Here is a 20,140-nt window from a genome sequence, read left to right as displayed (position 1 = left end):
ATATGGTAATCATCCTCCATAACATTAATACACCACCCTATTTATCCTTAGTTAAGATCGTCTAGGAGCCCTGTGGCGCAGGGTGGTAAGCTGCAGTACTGCAGTCAAAAGCTCTGCTCACAACCTGAGTTTGATCCCGACGGAAGTCGGTTTTAGGTAGCCGGCTCAAGGTTGACTCAGCCTTCCATCCTTCTGAGGGCGGTAAAATGAGGACCCAGCTTGCTGGGGGTAAAGGGAAGATGACTGGGGAAGGCAATGGCAAACCACCCCGTAAAACAAAGTCTGCCTAGTAAACGTCGGGATGTGACGTCACCCCATGGGTCAGGAATGACCCGGTGCTTGCACAGGGGACCTTTACCTTTTAAGATCGTCTACATATAAATTTTATTCTTGGACCAAAAATTCAAGAACTGTCTGTTCCAAGCTGTCTTCTAAATTAGCCCTATCAGTGAACACTGGTTCAAATTCATAGAGAACTTGTCAAAGTGGAAAACCAGTACTGACTCAGAGAAAATGACTTGTGGTGGTATTCCTTATCCATGCTTTTGAAAACCGCAGCTTTTCCAAATCTCCAGCATACAGAAAACAGTTTGGTTCTTACGAACAGCTGTATTAATTCAGAGCAGTTTGACATAGTAAAATTCTTGATGCTCAATACAAAATGCAAAGCAGAGAACAGTATGAAAAGCTTTCAGTAAACAAATGGGAAATACTGTCTGGAACAGGAAGAAAAGGTGAAACCCTAATTTGTTCATTTTATGCGCAAACAATATTCTTGCATATGATAGATAACAGGCATGTGGAATGGACAAACATGAACAAAAAATGTGCATGTCGCATTTCTTGTAAAATGCAGTCTTTTCCTTGAATTATCCTCTGGAAACTCAGCATGGAACATGAAGAAATAACCCCCTGCCTCATGTTCCTACAACATCAGGTGAGACCTAAAATGTTGGTGCTATATATAGAAACTTGTTTGGGAGATTCCTTATTTTCTTTGACAGCCCCTGCTGTCATTTCAACCCCCTGCCCCCAACCCTGGTGGCACAGAACACAATAAGAACATCAGCATGTTAACTTGAACCTTCATTTCAAGGTCTTCCTATTTGCCAGGCAGTCTACTTTTAAGCCCTGCCCTACGAAACTGTGGCCTTAAGGGCCCTCCTCTTGTTCAAACCCAAACTGCTGCCTCACTCACCTCCTCCACCATGTGCTTGACCTTCTTCTGTTGGCAAAGCACCATGTCGTCCAGATGCCGGATCCGCTCTCGCAGGCTTGCAGTCGCCTCCTCCAAGTGGTGTGACCTGGAACAAGAAGATGCAAAAGCACGACGTCAGTGTTACTGAGACCAGCGCTGTTGGAATGATTTCATGCTGTTTAGAGAGGAAGTTGGCCCTGACCTGGATGGCCCAGGCTAGCCTGATCTCGTCAGATCTCAGAAGCTAAGCAGGGTCAGCCCTGGTTAGTACTTGGATGGGAGACCACCAAGGAATACCAGGGTTGCTGTGCAGAGGAAGGCTCTGGCAAACCACCTCTGTTAGTCTCTTGCCATGAAAACCCCAAAAGGGGTCGCCATAAGTCAGCTGCGACTTGAAGGCACTTTACACACACACAGAGGAAGTTATTTAAGAAGAGAGGTCTGCAAATGATGGAACAAGTCACACATAAAAGGGAAGTGTTCGATGTTTAAAATAAAGCAGTCCTAACTTGGTGACTTTACATTAATTATACATAAAGCCTGAATTTAATCTATTTTATGTATTTTATTTATAGTGCCAGCAGCCTTGAGCTCCGTAAGGAAGAAAGGCAGCTAATAAATGTTTTAAATAAATAATAAATAAATATCTGCGACAAGGACTCTTCAGTAAGCCCCCCTCCTAAGTTCATCTTTATCTTATGGAGTATTTCTCACAAAGAAGAACTAAACTATTTTAAAGTGTGGAGGGCCCACTAAAAAGCAAGCTGAACTTGGAAAAATGGGCGGGGAAGAGAATTTTGGAATCAGATCTGACAAATGGAAACATAACAATCATGAATGACGAAGGGAGCTTTGACTCCCGAAAGCTTATGCCCCGAAACTCTTGTTGGTCTCCAAGGTGCTACTGGGAGGGGCCGTGGCTCAGTGGTAGAGCCTCCGCTTTATATGCAGAAGGTCCCAAGTTCAATCCCCGGCATCTCCACTTAAAGGGACTGGGCAAACAGGTGGTGTGAAAGACCTCAGCCTGAGACCCTGGAGAGGTGCTGCCGGTCTGAATAGACAATGCTGACTTTGATGGACCAAGGGGGGGGGGTCTATAATAATCCCCAAAAGGCTGTAGTTCCTTTGAGGAAGGGTGGGATAAAGATGTATTCAAAAGAAAGCTCAGAAGTCTATTATCTTTGGTATCTATCTCTTTTATGAAGAGGGTAGCAGTCAGGTTTACTTCCACATATGTCTGCACTTTTCATATGCAAAGCAGGGGGTGGAATTTACTTTCAACACCTGAAGGTGGCACATGTGGGAGGGGGGGCTGTGAATACCTCTCCTGATCTAAAGCTGATTTAGCAGGATCTTACCTCTGCTTGCCGGCATGGCTGTGAAGGTTCGCTCCATTCAGTTGGAGTTCATACTCCAGTAGTTGTTTTTGTAGTTGGTGGCGTTCCTAAATAATAATAACAATATTAATACTAATAAAAATAAGCCCTTGTTCAGCTACAGCTAGACGTGCATTGGAATTAATGCATTGATAATGGCAATCCAAACATCTGGATCCAAAGGTCCCATTTTCCGGTCACATAGCAGATACCCTCTCTCTCAGAACCTCCCCAGGGGCTGCCTGGCCACGGAGTTTCCTCCCTCTGTTCTTTTTTACCTTGGCCTTCTGGTGGGCTGAAAGCCTTGGCTCCTTCTGCTCCCCCCAGGTCCCTCTTGGCTCTTCTCCCTGCTGCCCAGTCAGTCCTGCCTATGTTTCCTGCCTTCAGTTTTTCACTCTCATAATGCACGTTGCTCCTGGATGCTGACCTCTGCTTGGCCGGACCGTGACTATTATCTAAAACCTTGTAGCTAGTGGGAGAGTAAAGGCCTCATCTGCACAGAACACAGTGGTAGAATTGACCGCACTGCTTTAAAATGCAGGTGGAGGATAGCATTTGGAACAGCCCCCTTGCCCTATGAGCAAAACATACAAGGGAAAAGTTTTCTAGTTCAGCAGGGAGTGTGCTAGACTCCTCTTCCATTTGCAGGCAGGCTGTTGTTGGTTTGCCTGCCTCAAATAGGAGGGGAGTAGTCTGAAGAATGAACCTCTGCCTCCAGCCTGGTCCTTTCCACCACTTCATTCTGGACTGCCCTTTCAGAACACTGTTCTGCCATTGCTATAGGCACATCAGCCAGAGCACATCACAGAACTCACGTTTAGCAGACATATATTCCCCTATACACCAAAATGACTGAGATCCAGTGTATTTTATTTCTGCGTCTGCGACTTTTTAACATGCATTGAAAAGGAACGGCCATACATTCTGTCCACTATTGCATACATACAGCCACAAGTTGCTACTTTTACAGACAACTGCATTTTCCATGCAGTCGAGACACACACTAGTTTCACACGCACTGAGCTGCCTTCTACTGAATCAGACCCTTGGTCCATTAAGGTCAGTATTGTCTACTCAGACTGACTGCGGCCCTCCAGGGTCTCAAGCAGGGATCTTTCAAGTCACCTACTGCCTGGTCCTTTTAACTGGAGATGCCAGGGATTGAACCTGGGACCTTCTGCATGCCAAGCAGATGCTGTACAAACTGAGCCACATGACATAATTTCACTCAATCCAATCAAGTAATTTCCTTAGCAAGTATGAGGAATACAGTTTGCCCAAAGGAGATAATAGGCTAATTGGGCAATAACAACTTGGATTAGAATGCTTACCCTTTTTAATTATTGGAACTGTTATGATATATCTCCATGCTTTTGGAGATATATATTTCCCAGCAAGGGAAACTAAACTCAAGTTAAGTACCAGTCAAGTACTCTAATATACGTTGAAAGTTTTGCTTGATTTGTTTTTTTTAAATCTCTGAACAGCAGAGTTCACCTTAAAACAAGAAAATCAGTAATGCCAAATGTGGCCTCTTTACACAGCCAAGAAGCTTGCTGGGTGGTCCGGGACCAGCCGCTTCCTCTTAGCCTCACCCAGCTCACAGGGTTATTCCGAGGATGAAATGGGGAAGGGTTCAGGTATGTCTGCAGGCTGCCCATGAATGCTGCCCTGAGCATCTTGCAGGATAGGTGGGTTAAAAAGACAGATAAAAGAAAGAGGGCAAGACGGTACGAAGATGACATCTTACGTGTGTCAGAACTTTACCAGCATATACTGTCCTTGTGATTAATTAAAGCTGCCTCTTTCAGTCATGGTGCTTATTAATTTGAAAAATAACAATAAATTTTAGCACTAAATAAAGGGAGTTCCTTGAAATAAGAGACATGTGGTAAGCCTAATCCCCCACCAGCCCCAACAAGCTCTATTTGCCGGTCTTGTCAAGCTAAACAGACTTGGCATAATGAGTGTCCCTGAATGACGGTTTCCCTAATAAAGTTATCTGACGTGGGAGTGCGCAGGTAACATGTTAATCATGTGCCAAAAAAGCCACTATCTGAAAACCCGCATGGCGTCCACCCTGGGGCAAAGTCCATGGAATGAAAAGGGCAGGGCCGGTGACATAAGAAAGCCAGAGAAAATCTGCTACAACTTGTTTGACAGCAATACTGTTAATGTCATAGGAGCTATGCAGGTTATCAGAATTCCTACTCTTAGAGGATTACAGTTCAGCAGCCAAAAGGAAAAAAGAGTCTGAATGCGTGGAGAGGAAAGCCTGGATTCAGCCACTGCAAAGACATCAGCTCTGATGACCAGATTCTGGAAGGCAGGCGATTACCCTTCCAGGGTAGGGCCTTAGCTCAGTGGCAGAGCATCTGCTTGGCATGCAGAAGGCCCCAGGTTCAATCCCCGGCATCTCCAGTTAAAGGGACCTCTGCCTGAGACTCTGGAGAGCCACTGCCAGTCTGAGTAGACAATACTGACTTTGATGGACCCAGAGTCTGATTCAGTGTAAGGCAGCTTCATGTGTTCAGGGTTCTCTGTAAAACCATATTTTCCAAAACAGACGGACTTCATTGTAGCCCCCTCACCTCTTCCATGCGCTGAATGAACTGATCCAGCTCACCGATTTTCTGGTCTTTTTCTTGCAAACTTGTCTCTGTGAGCCTCATCCTCTTATTTGCTTCTTCGATGGCCTTTAGGAGCCTGTTTGTCTCAGCCTGCCAAGGAAAAGTTTTACGTCAGAGCCTCTGCCAGCAGCACACTGAGAAACAGTTCCTGAAAGGAGCCACCAACTTGCTTCAGATCCACTCCTCAGCCCCATCCCTGGCCGCCTGCTCCCTCAAAGCACCCACTGCGTTTGCATTGCATTTATTTATATTTATATCCTCTTCTCACACTGTACTGAGACCGCCCAACTGCTGCAGCCTTCAGTTAGTCCACTTACTATGAGGGTTTCTTTCTCGAGTTTATGTTTCCGTTCTTCCTCTAGCAGCTGTTCTTCATACTGACTGTACAGTTTTCTGGTCATCTCTCTCATGACTTCTGCGTTAGCCTCTTGCGAACTTTCCACCTATAAAAGAATTAGGGACGTTTTACACAGCTGAAAGAAACCAGCAGCAAAAGACAGCCGAACGCCCCACTTTCAGCCGGCAAGAGTGGCCCATGTCCGTTTTGCATCCAAGGAGGAAAACCCACACAGTTTCTCCCCCCACTAATGAACATGGAACACAATCCACCAGGACCGTTCTCTTGCAAAATCCTCACAAAACGCTCATCAGCAGTTCCTGTTCATTTCAATGCATTATGCACAGAAGAAGAATGGGAGGCTGAGTCAACCTTGAGCCGGCTACCTGAAACCGACTTCTGTCGGGATCGAACTCAGGTCGTGAGCTGAGCTTGGACTGCAGCTGACCACCCTGCAACACAAGGCTCATAGTATCAAGGTAACAAGCCATTTTTCGAGCTAGGTTGGAAGAAAGCCTTTTTTGCAACGGCACTAACTTGCTTTCCCAGTGATAACGTTGCACCCAGAATAACCCCGAGGCTTTTTGAAAGGTCAGATCATAATATTCCTCATGCTGATAATTGCTGCCCCCAGAACCCCAGCAGGATGGTTCTTCCCATGCAAAGAAAATACCTAGCCTCAGCTTACTTTTATCTTGAGCAATTCATTTTCCACTCGGGCCGTTTCCAGTTGTTTCTGCTTCTCCTTCAGTTTTTCCATAGACTGTTCATGCGTTTGCTTCAGATTCTTTATCTGGTCTTGTATAACTGTGTTCTCCAAAGCAACATCAACTAAGGTTTTCTGTAAAAATAGCCAGTGAAGTATAAAAATTAATTCCTTATTACTCGAGAAGCTGAAAAACAGAGAAGAGGTTTACTGTTTTCCTGTCAGTAGGAGATTTTTAAAAATTTTATTCGCTGCTTGGTAAGGGCCAAAGCAGAACTAGGCCGTCTGTTCTCTAACCCAGCCAAACCTCCAGAGTCAGGCCTGTCAAACGGGTGCAGTTTACAAGAGAATCACAGGGAGGGTGGACTGTCCACGGGGCCCCTTGCCAAATGGCAGTCCCCTACGTGATGAATGGGGAAAAGTTGACTGAGGACTGTGAAATACTGCACAGCAGACAACTGTTAGTCATGAAATGTCGTCTAGGAAGCCAAAATCAAGGAAGCCAATGAAATAACCATGCGATATTAAAAGACACTGAAAGAAAAGTATGGCAGGTTACCAATATTAAAGAATAAAGCAGTTTGCCCTGACTGTATCGTCATTTGAACGTGTCAAAACCTGACATTTTGCATACCAGTTTCTTTGCAAACTTCTAAATATATGAAACCTACAAAAAACATGGCTACACTGAGGGAATTTAAGCTCCTAAACTGTACGTTTATTACTGTAAAAGAACAGAAAAATTATCATTGTCACAATTTTTCTTTTCAGAAGCAGAACACTGTGTGACGTTGAAGGACGTGCTTTGTTACCGCATGCAGCTGCTTATCTCTAAAAATGTATGTCATGTGCTTTAAAATTCGCAATGCCATTCTCCCACTGGATGTTTGAAGAAAAAGTCCCTTAGTTCCGAACGCTGATCTAGTCCTCCTTTTGTCCTACCCACATTTTAAACAAATAGTGTAAGAGGGGGGAAGTTTGCCAACAGAGCCAGGTATCTATGGCGACAGCGCTATCAGCAACTCACCTGTAACTCGATGGAGGCCGAGGTCAAAGAACTGTTCATTTCGCTAAAGCTGTCCAGAGCTGCAGAGTGAACCTGAAGGTGGTTTTCCAAAGATTCCTGTTGAGTGCTGGAGACCTGGAGAATTACAAGCAAGATTCCACCCCTCAACTTTAATGTTGGCCACAACATAAAGCTGAACAAGGATTCATCTCAAGGTGACATGTATATACGATGCATTTTGAAAGGTGTCTGGAACAGAATTAAGAAAAGATGGACGTTCTGTGGCTTGTTGCAAGCCCACCTTGCTGGCCAGAGTGCAGAGGCACCTCCGGGGCCACGTGGAACTGCAATCCGTGACGGGCAAGGACCTCTGCCACACTCCCCCAAAAGGCCCACAGTAGTGACTTGACTTACAAGTCCCCCCTCCCACACACCCCTTAAAGGCCTGCTGCTACATCCAGACTCTAATTGCTCATAGAAAGGATGCCATCCTGGGGGGTGAGCCCACCAATGCCCCAGAAGAAGCACCGCCCTTCCTGTTCTGCACGAGGGTGAACGGAGGACCGCTCCTGATCCTCATCGTAGGATGTGATTGTTCATGTGGCTCATAGGACTGCGCTTCAACACACCCACAGCTGAAACCCCAAGAACCATGAAATAATCTCCGCGGGCCAGCAGTCCTTGCGCCTCAGGGCTTCTCACAGAACAGCCTCTCTTGCCAAACCAGCGTCCAGAGAAGTGTGTCAAAGGGCACAAGGGTCTCCGATCCCACAGGCCACACCAAAGCTCTTCTAGGCACTTCATGGAACTCCCCAGATCATGGTCACAGACATTAAGTTTATAACGGTGTTTTTTTTACATCCGAATGGCCTGACTGGACACAGAAACCATCTTTCTCTTACCACTGTGAAACTGCTCAATGGTTTATCCGTGTTAAAACACCGATCACAACATTCATTAGGCTCCTGATCCGGAGCACCTCCTGTTATACAGCCATAATTAGAGGCACCACTTTAAAAGAAGTGAAGTCAAACAGACACCTTTACAAGCTATTAGGAGGAAGGTAAATCCCTGAATGTAGGTGGCTGGCTAGATCTCTGGAAAGCAAACTAAAGGCCAGACAACAGTTACTATAAAGAGCCAAACAAAAGAAAATATGATTAAAAACCAGCAGCCTGGCATGAAATTATGAATTGGGGGCCCCCCCGAACCCAAACAGTCATAGTACATAAGTCAATTAACCTGAAAGGTCTATATTTGCCAACAACAAATGAGATCCACAGCTAGATAAAACCAGTACACAGGGGAGTCTATAAATATTTATAAGCAAATTACTCGATAAAATGTTTACAAACCAGCCTGGGCACCTCTGGAACTAGGCCAGCACATGCAGATGTTACAGGTATTCTAAGTGCACCTGTGCAAGATACCTTGGGCATGTTTTAAGAACCTGCAAGAACTAGGGAGAAGTTGAACAAAGGAAGTTATGGAGTGAAAGAACTTCCTATAGTCTCCAGATGATACCCAAGGAAGAATTCCGGATGCTAAAAGGAACAGTGGGTTCACTAAGCAAGGAAATACCAGTTCCAGAAACAGGGCGATCTTTTCACGTATTCGTCATGCTTCCTAAGAGAAAGCACCTGGGACTCGAACAGCGTCCAATCCAGATACAGGCCAGATAGCACTTTCATCCCCCCGCAGCTATTTCATTATCCCGCCATCCCGGTAAAAATAGAAGGACTCTCCTCTCACTAATGTTAGCCAATAAGAATCAAGAGATCACGTTTAAAGTCGCCAAATTCGGATGGATAACCTACAAGATTAGGAAATCTTGGGTAAGCCACACATAGGCTTTTTAACAATAACTTTTAGCCTACAAGATTAGGAAATTTGGGTGAGCCATATACAGGCTTTTTAGCTAGAAGTTTTATAAGACATTGCATAATTCTGTGATTCTGGAAGTTTGAATTGTTGTATTGATCTCGGACTGTATTTAGCTATAAGTTTTATAAGATATTGCAGAATTCTGCGATTCTACAATTTAAAATGCTTTTTTACCATGAGTTAATTGATATTCGGGAAGTTTGAATTATTGTATTGATTCTATTTTATTGGTCTCGGGCTGTATTAAATAAATATGATCAGAGGCTATTTCATTACCAGAAGTCACAAATTAAAGATGACAGAGGAAGTGAACTGAATAAGACACAGGGGTACTTACTGTCAGTTCCTTTGTAAGCTCTTGGATTTTGCGTTTCATTTCGTCATACTCTCCATACATTTTCTTTCTTGCCTTTTCTAAAGTTAATCTCACCTGAGAACAAAAAAAAACAAAAACACAGCACTTCGTATGACGGCATCGTGAGTCCCGCATCAGTTCTGCTGGGCACAGCATGGCCTCCAGGTCTGCGGGTTTCCTCAAGAGCTGCTGCACCCTGTTCTGCGGAACAGCCTCTGAGGAGGCCCCCCCCCCATGGCATTTCAGAGAGGCTGCAAATTTGAGCTCTTCAGCAGGGCCTTTGGGGGTTTCTTAATATTGGACAAGGTGGGCTAGGGGCTTATAAAGAAATGGGAATTTAAGCTGATTTTAGGAGGGTGTCGTTCTGTTGCAGTACCTTTTAATTTTTGTGTCATAGAATCATAGAATAGAATCATAGAGTTGGAAGGGACCACCAGGGTCATCTAGTCCAACAACTACCTCCCCCCCAACACCCCCAGTGACCCCTACTCCAGGCCCAGAAGATGGCCAAGGTATCCTCCCTCCCAAGAACTGCCCAAGGTCACAGAATCAGCATTGCTGACAGATGGCCATCTAACCTCTGCTTAAAAACCTCCAGGGAAGGAGCACTTACCACCTCATGAGGAAGCCTGTTCTACTGAGGAACTGCTCTAACTATTAGAAAAACTGTCACTACTGATTATTTGTATTTGTGATGGTGTTTTTATCACAACCCTCCTTAGGGCCCAATTATTGGGAGAAAGGTGGGCCCATGGTTTTCTAAAATGAACCAATGCGTTCAGGTGTTTCAGCAGAAGCAAAGCACTCACATCTCTTATGTACTTCATTTCTTCTTTCAGCTGGTGCGTTGACCATCCATAGACCACCATTTCTTTGTTATGATTATTATCGGATCTGTGCACCACGCCATAAACCACGCCAGGTGAGAAGTTCCCTGTGGACAATCCATTGGGAACCTGGTAGAGGTGCTGTATAAAAAGGAAATACTATTTTTATCCTCAATAAAGGGTGAGGCAAAAGCAAAGAAATAGTATTATGTGATAAATACTGGAATGTAGGAGGTGCTGCGTAGTGTTTAAGTAATGTCTCAGCTGCCATGAGATTGTTCTTGCTGAAAGCTACTCCAAAGACAACCACCACTGAATTTCAAACAATATGAATTCAGTTAACAATGAACGAATAATGGGCACACATGCCTGCTTTGTGAGCCTAATTGAGAATACATGGTGTATTTTTAGAATTTCAGTTCTAGGAAATTTTTAGCTGTCATGTCCTGCAGCACTGAGGAATTCAAAAGTAGCTTTTCGATATCATAACAAGCCACAATTTATAAACCATGTTTTGAGTAAACTCTAATTGGGAGTGAATCCTGGGTGCAGGGTGCCCAACAAACTGGTTTGTCGGGAGATGCTTAGCCAGGACAGTAAACCACAGTTTGTACCGGGCTTGTTCAACAGCACCGCTCCTCGTAGCCTCCTGCACGCGCAGAGGGAAGCACAGACCAACAGCAAGCACTCCAGCTATCAGCGGTGCCTTCTCAGGCAGTAAAATGTCCATTTGGCTTCAGAGTAGATGTGTTAACGCAGCTGGATAGAAAGAGGGAGGGATGCTGATGTCTGACAAGGGAGAAGACTCTGTGTGAGGGCTGCAGAAGATTCATCTTGTTTCATAGTAAAACAGTCCAGGAATTCAGTGCAGCAGCTGGACAGAAATGGGGAAGGGAAAGGCCAAGAGCAATGGGGAGAGGCTTGGCTCGCCCAAGGCTTCTCCCCACCCACTCCCCCAGTTATTGTGGATGACCAACCAAAAGCAGGCTGCACAGGTAGTGAGATTTTGCTCAGCAGCCCTGAAATGCAAAGAAGCTTGAGAAAACATCTAGGGATCCTACGCGAAGGCATAAAGGAAGCAAGCAGCAGACCAACAAGAACGAACTGTGGTCTGTTGGCCAGGTCCAGTAGACTAACAAGGGGTCATGCAATAAACTGTGGATGGAAAGTGAACAAATGAAGGCGCCTTATACTGAATCAGACCCTTGGTCCATCAAAGTCAGTATTGTCTGCTCAGACCAGCAGTGGCTCTCCAGGGTCTCATGCTGAGGTCTTTCACATCACCTACGTGCCTAGTCCCTTTAACTGGAGATGCTGCCGGGGATTGAACCTGGGACCTTCTGCATGCCAAGCAGATGCTCTACCACTGAGCCACAGCCCCTCCCCAAGCTTCATGGCACCTGAATACAGCCGAATACATTGGTCCACCATGGAAAGACAGGCAGAACAGGAAAAGACGAGCATATATGTAAGTGAATCGGTGGCTTTGTGACCCTATTATTCCTCTGTATGGGGCATCACAGAGTATTTTATCGACCAATTCTTCCATTCATACACTATTAACAAAAAACGTTTCATACTGTTTCAGGGAAAGTTGTCTGGGAGATTTCACTGTATGTGTATATATAAATAGACACAGTACATATCTAGAGTAAATGCCAGGTATTGCTCAGCCTAGCTGTAGAATCCCTCTTGCTCCACTTGGCACTTATGCACAACTATTTTACACAACCTACTCTAAAATATAACATAAAATGACACATCAATATAGACAGTGCACATTATAACACATGTGCAGTCATTCTGTGACATACTGAAGTCTGTCATACTTCTCACTCGAAATGTATTTGCTTTGTTTAAAACACAAGGAAAGAACAGTCGGTTTCAATATGAGCTGGGTGGGGCTCCCCATTTAAAAAACAATTTTTCATTTCCTGGGTTAAATATTTCCTTTGGTGGTTTCACCACTCCCCTACATGATTATTCACACTGAAGAATCATGTCTGTGGAATACCAAAGAGGAAAGTACTTTGAACTGGGAATAGCTGCTTCCAAAGTGTATCTCTTTCAAGGCAAGGACCCAGAAATCCTCCGGAATCAGTCAAAATGCAACATCCAGCCATCCTGGGCAGTTTCTGGAGAGAGTGGAATATACGCCTTTTAAATAAACAAACGCCACACTCTTAAGACACTCAGCACAGTCTGGAGAGCACTGAAAAATGCTAAACACTACCACTATAATGAAGGATGTCAAATCAAAGTACTCACCACCAAGTTGGGCTGTTTTAATTATTGTGAGTAGCGCTAGTTTGACTAATCTGATTGGTGGTTGGAGAGGGTGGGTCGGTGGGTTACAAAAGGTACTGGATAGTCTCCAATGCCCTGGAATTTCTCTCTAGCCTTTGGAATGCAATACCCATCTAAGCTCAGGAGAGGGACACCAGAACGGCTAGAAGCATTTTTAAGCTGAAGATAGAGGGCCAGACCGAAGAGCCTGTTATCTATAATGAGGTGTTGTACCGTTAATTGAAGCTTTAGAGCCCCTCCGCTGGACTGTCTTCTCTTACAACAGGTTTCTGAATAGCCATTTGCCCCACTGGCCCAAGAAACAACTAAACTAGGCAGCTAGAGAGTTCCGATATTGGTGGCAGATTTCACAGATTAGGGTTTTTAAGGCCCTACATTTCTTATCAAACAAGGCATTAATAGGGACTTTCCTTATTTCAGTCAGCCCCTCCATATGTTGTTTCGCTGAATCAACTATGCATGGTATCAGATTCTCATAGGATTTAACAGCTTCCCAAGGGTCCTTGGAGCAGACCATTTTCCAGTTTTAAGTAATTGATTAATCTTTTGGATTAAATCTGGGGACCAGTGAATTCTTGGGAAATTATCTGTATTTCCCTCCAAACTCAGAGTTGAAAAGGGCAGGATTTGTGGGAGATCTACATTAAAAGTCATAATCAGGGGGAGATGGTCATTAATGGTACAGTCTCCTACCATAAAGAGTTCAACACGGTCTCTGAATACTGATGAAGTTAAAATGTAATCAATCACACTGTGGCCTCTTCTTGATATAAAGGTAAATTCGCTTATATTGTCGAGGCCAGCCGATCCATTCAGCGTGGCCTTACCGTATTGAATACAAAATTTAGCTAGACAAACACCAGGCAGCTAGAGAGAAACATTTCTGTAAACTTTTTACCTTAGCTGTTATCGCAGCACAAGGTAATGCGTCATGGGTAGAAAGGCTCGGAGCTCCACAGCGCAAGACGAAGCAGAGTTACAGTCAGTGGGCCTAGAAGGGCGCCACTCTGCTTTAGGAGTGCAGCGTCAGTGCAATAGTTTGCAACACTACCTTGTAATGCAGCTTATTAAGACATCTAACAAAACATGTTTAGTCATGGCCACAATGAGGCACACAGGGCTTCAATAAAGCATGCCTGTCAACCAGTTTGGCAGGGCAATCCAGATACTGCCAGAGCGGCACCCGCTTGACCCTGTGCCTCCGCAGGAATGGAGCCCAGCACCATTTCGAACTGCGCCCCGTCATTAGTGGCATGCAGCCATTTCCCCCGTTGCTTCACGATCTCGTGGGTGCAATAATCAGGAATTCTACATCCGCCCCAGTCCTATACCAGCTCGACACACGCCCACACATGAAACTGCCTTATACTAAATCAAACCATTGGACCATCAAGCCAGTATTGTCTTCTCTGACTGGCAGCAGCTCTCCAGGCTCTCAGGTACAGGTTTTCACATCACCTCCTGCCTGGTCCCTTTAACTGGAGATGCCGGGGATTGATCCTGGGAGCTTCTACCTGCCAAGCAGATGCTCTACCACTGAGCCACAGCACCACCCCTGCCATGATCACTTTAATAAGTGAGGCCGGACTACACACACACACACCTGATTCTACTGTTTTCTCCTTGTCAGAAAACAGAGAAGCTAAGTGCGGAAATGCCAACAGTTTGAGGATGGTGTACCTGCCCTTGCCACAGCTGTCAGGAAACCCAGGGCCCTTCCCCTCTCTCCCTGAGCTTCCAATTGTAGCGTTGGCAGGCGAGGGGTTATTTATTCATTTGTGTTATTTATCGTCCATCTTCCTCACTGAGACTCAAAGCAGACTGCATCCTCTAGTCAAACCCCCTCCTCAGTGTAGGAAATCTAAAGAGAGACTATTTTGACCAGATGCTGTTCAGCCTCTGCTTGAAGATTTCCAGCAAAGGAGAACCCTTTTACTTTCCCGGCAATTGATATTTACCTCTCCTGGAAGTTGTTTATGGCAAGACCCAGGGAAACGTAACCACTGCACTGATGCTTGAGTTAATGTCCTTGGATGTAAGACCAGCAAAAAAAAACCCTAACTTACCTTTTTGGTTCTTTCTGTTTTACTTTTTCCTTCTTGAGAAAGTGAGCCTTCTTCAGGAGGTAGGGTTAAACGCAGCCGACAAACATTTCCCTAGAAGAAAAGGTAAAACTTTGCTTTCATTATATTAAGAACCATGCCATTCTTTGTAAAAGAATTAAAAGTTACTTTTGAATAGATAGTTTATTTAATCAAGGGGCAAAAAACACACAATAAAACTCTAAGTCAAGGATAATATTATATCTCAAATTACCAAATGCTGTTGAAAGAAGTGAGGGGGTGGGAGACCTCACACACACTGAAGGACAACCTATGAACAGCATAGTTTTTTTTCCAAGTCAGACTCATTCACAAAAAAACTGAAATGATCATCATATGAGACTGTGATAGAGCAACATGCATTTGCAATTTTGCAAATGAAAAAAAAAAGAAAGAGCCATGCATTTTGTCAAAACCAAACTGGAAGAAAGAACCACGTAGATCTATGAGTAGTGCTTTATTGCATGGCTTGAGGACACAGGTCCTCCCACGCTGCTGTTTTGGAAAACTTCTCAACTGTTTTGAATCATCTGCTTCCAGCGTAGTAGAGGCCTTCAACTTTTGGCTAGAGACGTCCCCCCCACTTTTTACCCGCTGAAGAGTTTTAGAGAACCTGGGATCTTGTTTTGTGCTACTTGGGTCGGTCCTAATAGAAGGCTTTTGTTTTTAGATTTTAAAGAGAAAACAAAACACTAAGAAGAACTAATACCGGAGTGCTGATTCAAAGTCATGTATTGTGGATCCCGACTGGGTGGAAAGGCGGCATAAAAACGTTTACAACAGATTATAAATAAATAAATTTATTAAAAAAATGTTTGCCGTCAAGTCGCAATTGACTTATGGCAATCCCACAGAGTATTTAAGGCCAGAGATGAACAGAGGGGGTTTGCCCCTGCCTGCCTCTGCGTAGCAATCCTGGACTTCCTTGGTGGTCTCCCTTCCAACCTACTAACCAGGGCCAACCTTGCTTAGTTTCATGACATGGTGAGATCAGGTCAGCCTGGGCCATCCAGATAAGGGAAGACCCATCGCCTGCCTCTGCATAGCAACCCTGGACTTCCTTGGTGGTCTCCCTTCCAACTTACTAACCAGGGCCAACCTTGCTTAGTTTCATGACATGGTGAAATCAGGTCAGCCTGGGCCATCCAGATAAGGGAAGAACCATCGCCTGCCTCTGCGTAGCAACCCTGGACTTCCTTGGTGGTCTCCCTTCCAACTTACTAGCCAGGGCCGACCTTGCTTAGTTTCATGACATGGTGAGATCAGGCCAGCCTGGGCCATCCAGATAAGGGAAGACCCATCGCCTGCCTCTGCAGAGCAACCCTGGGCTTCCTTAGTGGTCTCTCATCCAAATACTAACCAGGGCCAGCCCTGCTTAACTTCTGAGATCTAATGAGATTGAGCTAACCTGGGCCATCTGGGTCTGGGGGCATGCTTTAAATATATAATGAACAATGAATAAATGTATAATACCACCATATTAAGTATGGATGGAAAAATAAACTAAATATAATATTAAATACAACACATTAAGGCCGTCTCAAAAATAACTGGAGTCTCAAAAATAACTGGAGTTTAGTGGTGTCTGGATTTATTTTTTTAAATCTATCGTAAGGCTTTGTGGACAAGAACATCTTCGTCAAGTTCTCACTAGCCAAGCATTTAAAAACAAGGCTGTAGTTGACAAACGGATTACTTTAGTGCACAAGACAAATATCAGCCCTTCTTCCAAAGTGTCTGTATCAGTTTGTTGCATGAACAGGGATCACCTGTGTTCCAAAACACCAGAACCATTCTATTGCAAAGATAAGCATTATCAGCGGATCTCCGAATTCCATCCCCTAGAGCACTCAGAGAATGTGCACTCTTGCGTGATCAACAGCCTGTGTTTTCAAGCTAGTGGAAAAGCTACTTAGAGACAGACGGCTGCACGGACACTCGTTTTAATTAGATCTTACCAGAGTTCTAACACAATGTTAACACAGCTGCCAAGATCTTATCTTAATTATGAGAGTTATCAAAAAATAATTTAAATACTTCTAGTTGCTCGACTAATGTTTTGATAACTGCCGGTATCTAAGGTAGCACCAGAAACAGCAAAGTCACTCATACCTTTGGGCCATTTCACACATTAGACAGAGGCAAACTGAGAGCCGCTGTGGTTTAGTGGTTTGAGTGCTGGACTAGTTCCAGATTGGAATCACCACTCTGCCACTGAAGCACACTTGAGACAGTCATACTCTCTCGGCCTAACCTACCTCACAGGGTTGTTGTGAAGATAAAACGGAGGAGAGAAGAATGATGTTAGCCGCTTTGGGCACCCATTGGGGAGAAAGGCAGGGTATAAATGAATCATACAAATAAATAATAAACAAATCCATTAAGCTGCCTTATATTGAATCGGACCCTTGGTCTATCAAAGTCAGTATTGTCTACTCAAACTGGCAGCAGCTCTCCAGGGTCTCAGGCAGAAAGGAGTCTTTCATGTCACCTACTTGCCTGGTCCCTTTAACTGGAGATGCCAGAGATTGAACCTGGGACCTTCTGCATGCCAAGCAGATGCTCTGCCACTGAGCCACAGCCCCTCCCCACCTCTGAAAGTAAAAGCCACAACAAAATCCAGTTTCCTAAAGTTTCCTCCCACTTAAATGATTGTGTATACTTAAAAAAAAACAACACCCTGAAAGCATTCTCGTGCAGCAAAATCGAATGCTTCCTGTGTGCTGATCTCTATACATCTCAAGATAACAACAAAAATTTAAGCTCTGGAAAATGCCAGAAACATGGTTGACTGAGAAGTGGAAACATGGCAGGGGAAAAACTGCTGGGAATAGTATCAGTACAACAACCAAAACAAATATGCTTTCAACACTGCCCTAAAAACACCCTGCCCAAGTACCACTCAGACCCAGCGGGACCTGCAATATGACCATCCACAAGCCACTTAAGCTGGTATACCTGAATTGCAAACTACTCTACTGAGCAATCCTAAGCAGAGTCACACCATTCTAAGCCTATTGATTTCAATGGACTTAGAAGGGCGTAACTCTGCTTAGAATGGCAGCATAAAGTTCTTTGACGTCAGCTGTGAATGAAACAGATAAAGCGCACGCTTCAGGAATTTAGCTTCACGGGCGGATTCGCTCAGGAAATGATGTGCTTTGTTCGCAAGGTTTGGACTTGAAGCTAAAAATACAGCTTGGAAAGGGTGTTAAAAACAGCTTCCAGACAAAAGAGAGAAGAATATTTAGTAGCTCATAGCCCTGATCCAGTTCCTGATGCATACACTTGGTAGCACGTGGCAACTAGCACCTGCATCAGTCCCAGGGACAGAAATCTGCTCCCACAAACGGATCAGGATCCTTCCTGGATCAGGGCAACTAGGCTCAAGCCTCTGGAACTTTTCCTGTGCACTAGTCCCACAGAAATTAAGGGGAGATGCATAAGAAAACAGCAGCCGTTCATTTCCAGGAAGTGCGCACAGCAAAACTTCCCAGCATTTCGTATCTCAAATCCTCAAGAAGCACCATGCAGAGCCCAGCAATGCTTCTTCCAATCCGCTTTTCTTTACCAAGTTACGTGGAATGCCAGTCATGAGTCCCTTAAAAGAGACAGGGATCGCCTTCTCCATATAACCTTTTACTGACACAGTATCTTCAAAGGAAAAATAATTTGTAAATCACATGTCCCCGTGTCTGCGTAAGTGGGAAATTAATAGCTCTGGGCAGAACTCTTGTTTGGTGAAATACTTCTCATTTTTGTACAGAGATCAGGGTTTTCTTTAAAGGAAGTCTTTGTGAGGAGCCGGGACTGCTGCACAAATCCTTGCCGACCGGTTCTGTAGAACAGAAAAAGGGGAACTCAAACCTGTTCTAATGAGGAAGAGCGCTCAGGAGATGCTCCTTAGAAAGGCTGATTGTTGCCTCCCGAGCATAAAGTCACAACAATGAATAATGACGGGGTGCTCAGGGCAGTCTTAGCCAATGGGCAACAGGGCAGCTCCCGAAGGCAGGGGGAAAGAAGAAGAGCAGGTTCCTGCCATCGATTGCACCTGCCCCGCCTGGGGCTTGGGCAGCTGGCTTCTGGTGGCAGCAGCGGCGCCTGCCCACCTTGCAAGGGATGAGGGACCCAGAGAGGGGGCCAGCGGTAGGGTGGCAGTGATTCTGGGACCCCATCCTGACCTTTTTGCCCAGGGCCCCAGAATCACTACTACGACCACCCTTGGAATTGCTAACGGTATAAAGGCTTAAAGACCTTTGGAGGTCTTTAAGCAGAAGCTGGATGGCCATCTGTTGGGAGTGCTTTGATTGTGGGATCCTGCATGGTGTGGGGAGGGTTGGGGTCACTGGGGATGTAGGGGGGAGGTAGTTGTTAATTTCCTGCATTGGGCAGGGGGCTGGACTAGATGACCCTGGTGGTCCTTTCCAACTCTATGATTCTACTCACGACACTGGGGCCCTCTGTTAGGATTCTGAAATGCAGATTCAGTCAACAGATTCAGCAAAGTGTAGTGTTTTGAAGAGGAGTACGGTAATTGGTGTTGTGCATAAGTCCTGCTTTGTCCTGCAAGCAATCCACCTGCTTGGGGCATCTAAGTTTTTGGGGACCCCAAGAAAGCATCCCTGTTGCAGTCTGAAAGCAGAACATCAGCATCACCCTCCCCCCCCACCCCGCACTGCCAGAAATCCCAGAAACTGCTTCTCAAAGTGCAAAGGAGGTGAGAACTCCAGAGCAGCGACACACACCCTTCTCTCGACATTTCTGTTCTCTGCATCTCATTTGAAGGAAGCCCTTCGTGACACAAGGAACACGTGAAGCTGCCTTATACTGAATCAGACCCCCCTTGGTCCATCAAGGTCAGTATTGTCTACTCAAACCGGCAGCGGCTCTCCAGGGTCTCAGGCAGAGGTCTTTCCCATCACCTACCTGCCTGGTCCCTTTAATTGGAGATGCCAGGGCTTGAACCTGGGATCTTCTGCATGCCAAGCAGATGCTCTACCACTGAGCCATGGCCCCTCCCCAATGTCAGTCTGGCCCAAGCAGGCTGGTCATCACTGGACCTCACCCTAACCAAACATCACGCTTCATGCCAGAAATGAAGAAGGAATTTTTAAAAGAAAGAGAAAAGGACTCACATTTGCAATCAGGATGCATCCAGACCCCATCTAGCAACGTGGAAAGATGGAAACCCTGGGAGGGAGAAAAGGTCCAGCACCTTGGAGGCGGAGGGCAGTCCTTTCCTTCTGAGGAGCTCAGGGCCGCAGACCTAAGGGCCGTGCTACTTGGCCCTCACACCAGCCCCGCCAGGTTGGCAGGGCCGAGAAACAGCAGGCATCCCAGGGGCACTTGGCAAGCACAGTCGAGGTCCAAGACCCCCAGAACCACACGATGCCAACTGCGTGGGTATCCCAA

At 45.3% G+C, this 20,140-nt stretch overlaps 1 protein-coding gene across 1 annotated transcript in view; it reads right to left on the bottom strand.

The window, feature by feature from the left end:
- MYZAP (myocardial zonula adherens protein) overlaps nt 1–20,140 on the bottom strand; it is a 43,526-nt gene that overhangs the window by 22,443 nt on the left and 943 nt on the right. Inside the window, exons 2-10 of the mRNA XM_056866021.1 lie at nt 14,693–14,782; nt 10,302–10,460; nt 9,475–9,567; nt 7,275–7,388; nt 6,230–6,382; nt 5,522–5,647; nt 5,166–5,294; nt 2,557–2,642; nt 1,199–1,304 (exon numbers count right to left, since the gene is read on the bottom strand). Coding sequence (XP_056721999.1) covers nt 1,199–1,304; nt 2,557–2,642; nt 5,166–5,294; nt 5,522–5,647; nt 6,230–6,382; nt 7,275–7,388; nt 9,475–9,567; nt 10,302–10,460; nt 14,693–14,782 — 1,056 coding nt within the window. The remainder of the gene's footprint in view (nt 1–1,198; nt 1,305–2,556; nt 2,643–5,165; nt 5,295–5,521; nt 5,648–6,229; nt 6,383–7,274; nt 7,389–9,474; nt 9,568–10,301; nt 10,461–14,692; nt 14,783–20,140) is intronic.

Source organism: Euleptes europaea, chromosome 20, assembly GCF_029931775.1.
Source record: "Euleptes europaea isolate rEulEur1 chromosome 20, rEulEur1.hap1, whole genome shotgun sequence".
NCBI lineage: Eukaryota > Metazoa > Chordata > Lepidosauria > Squamata > Sphaerodactylidae > Euleptes > Euleptes europaea.
Note: the sequence above shows the minus strand (reverse complement) of the source record. Positions and strands in the feature narration are given on the sequence as shown.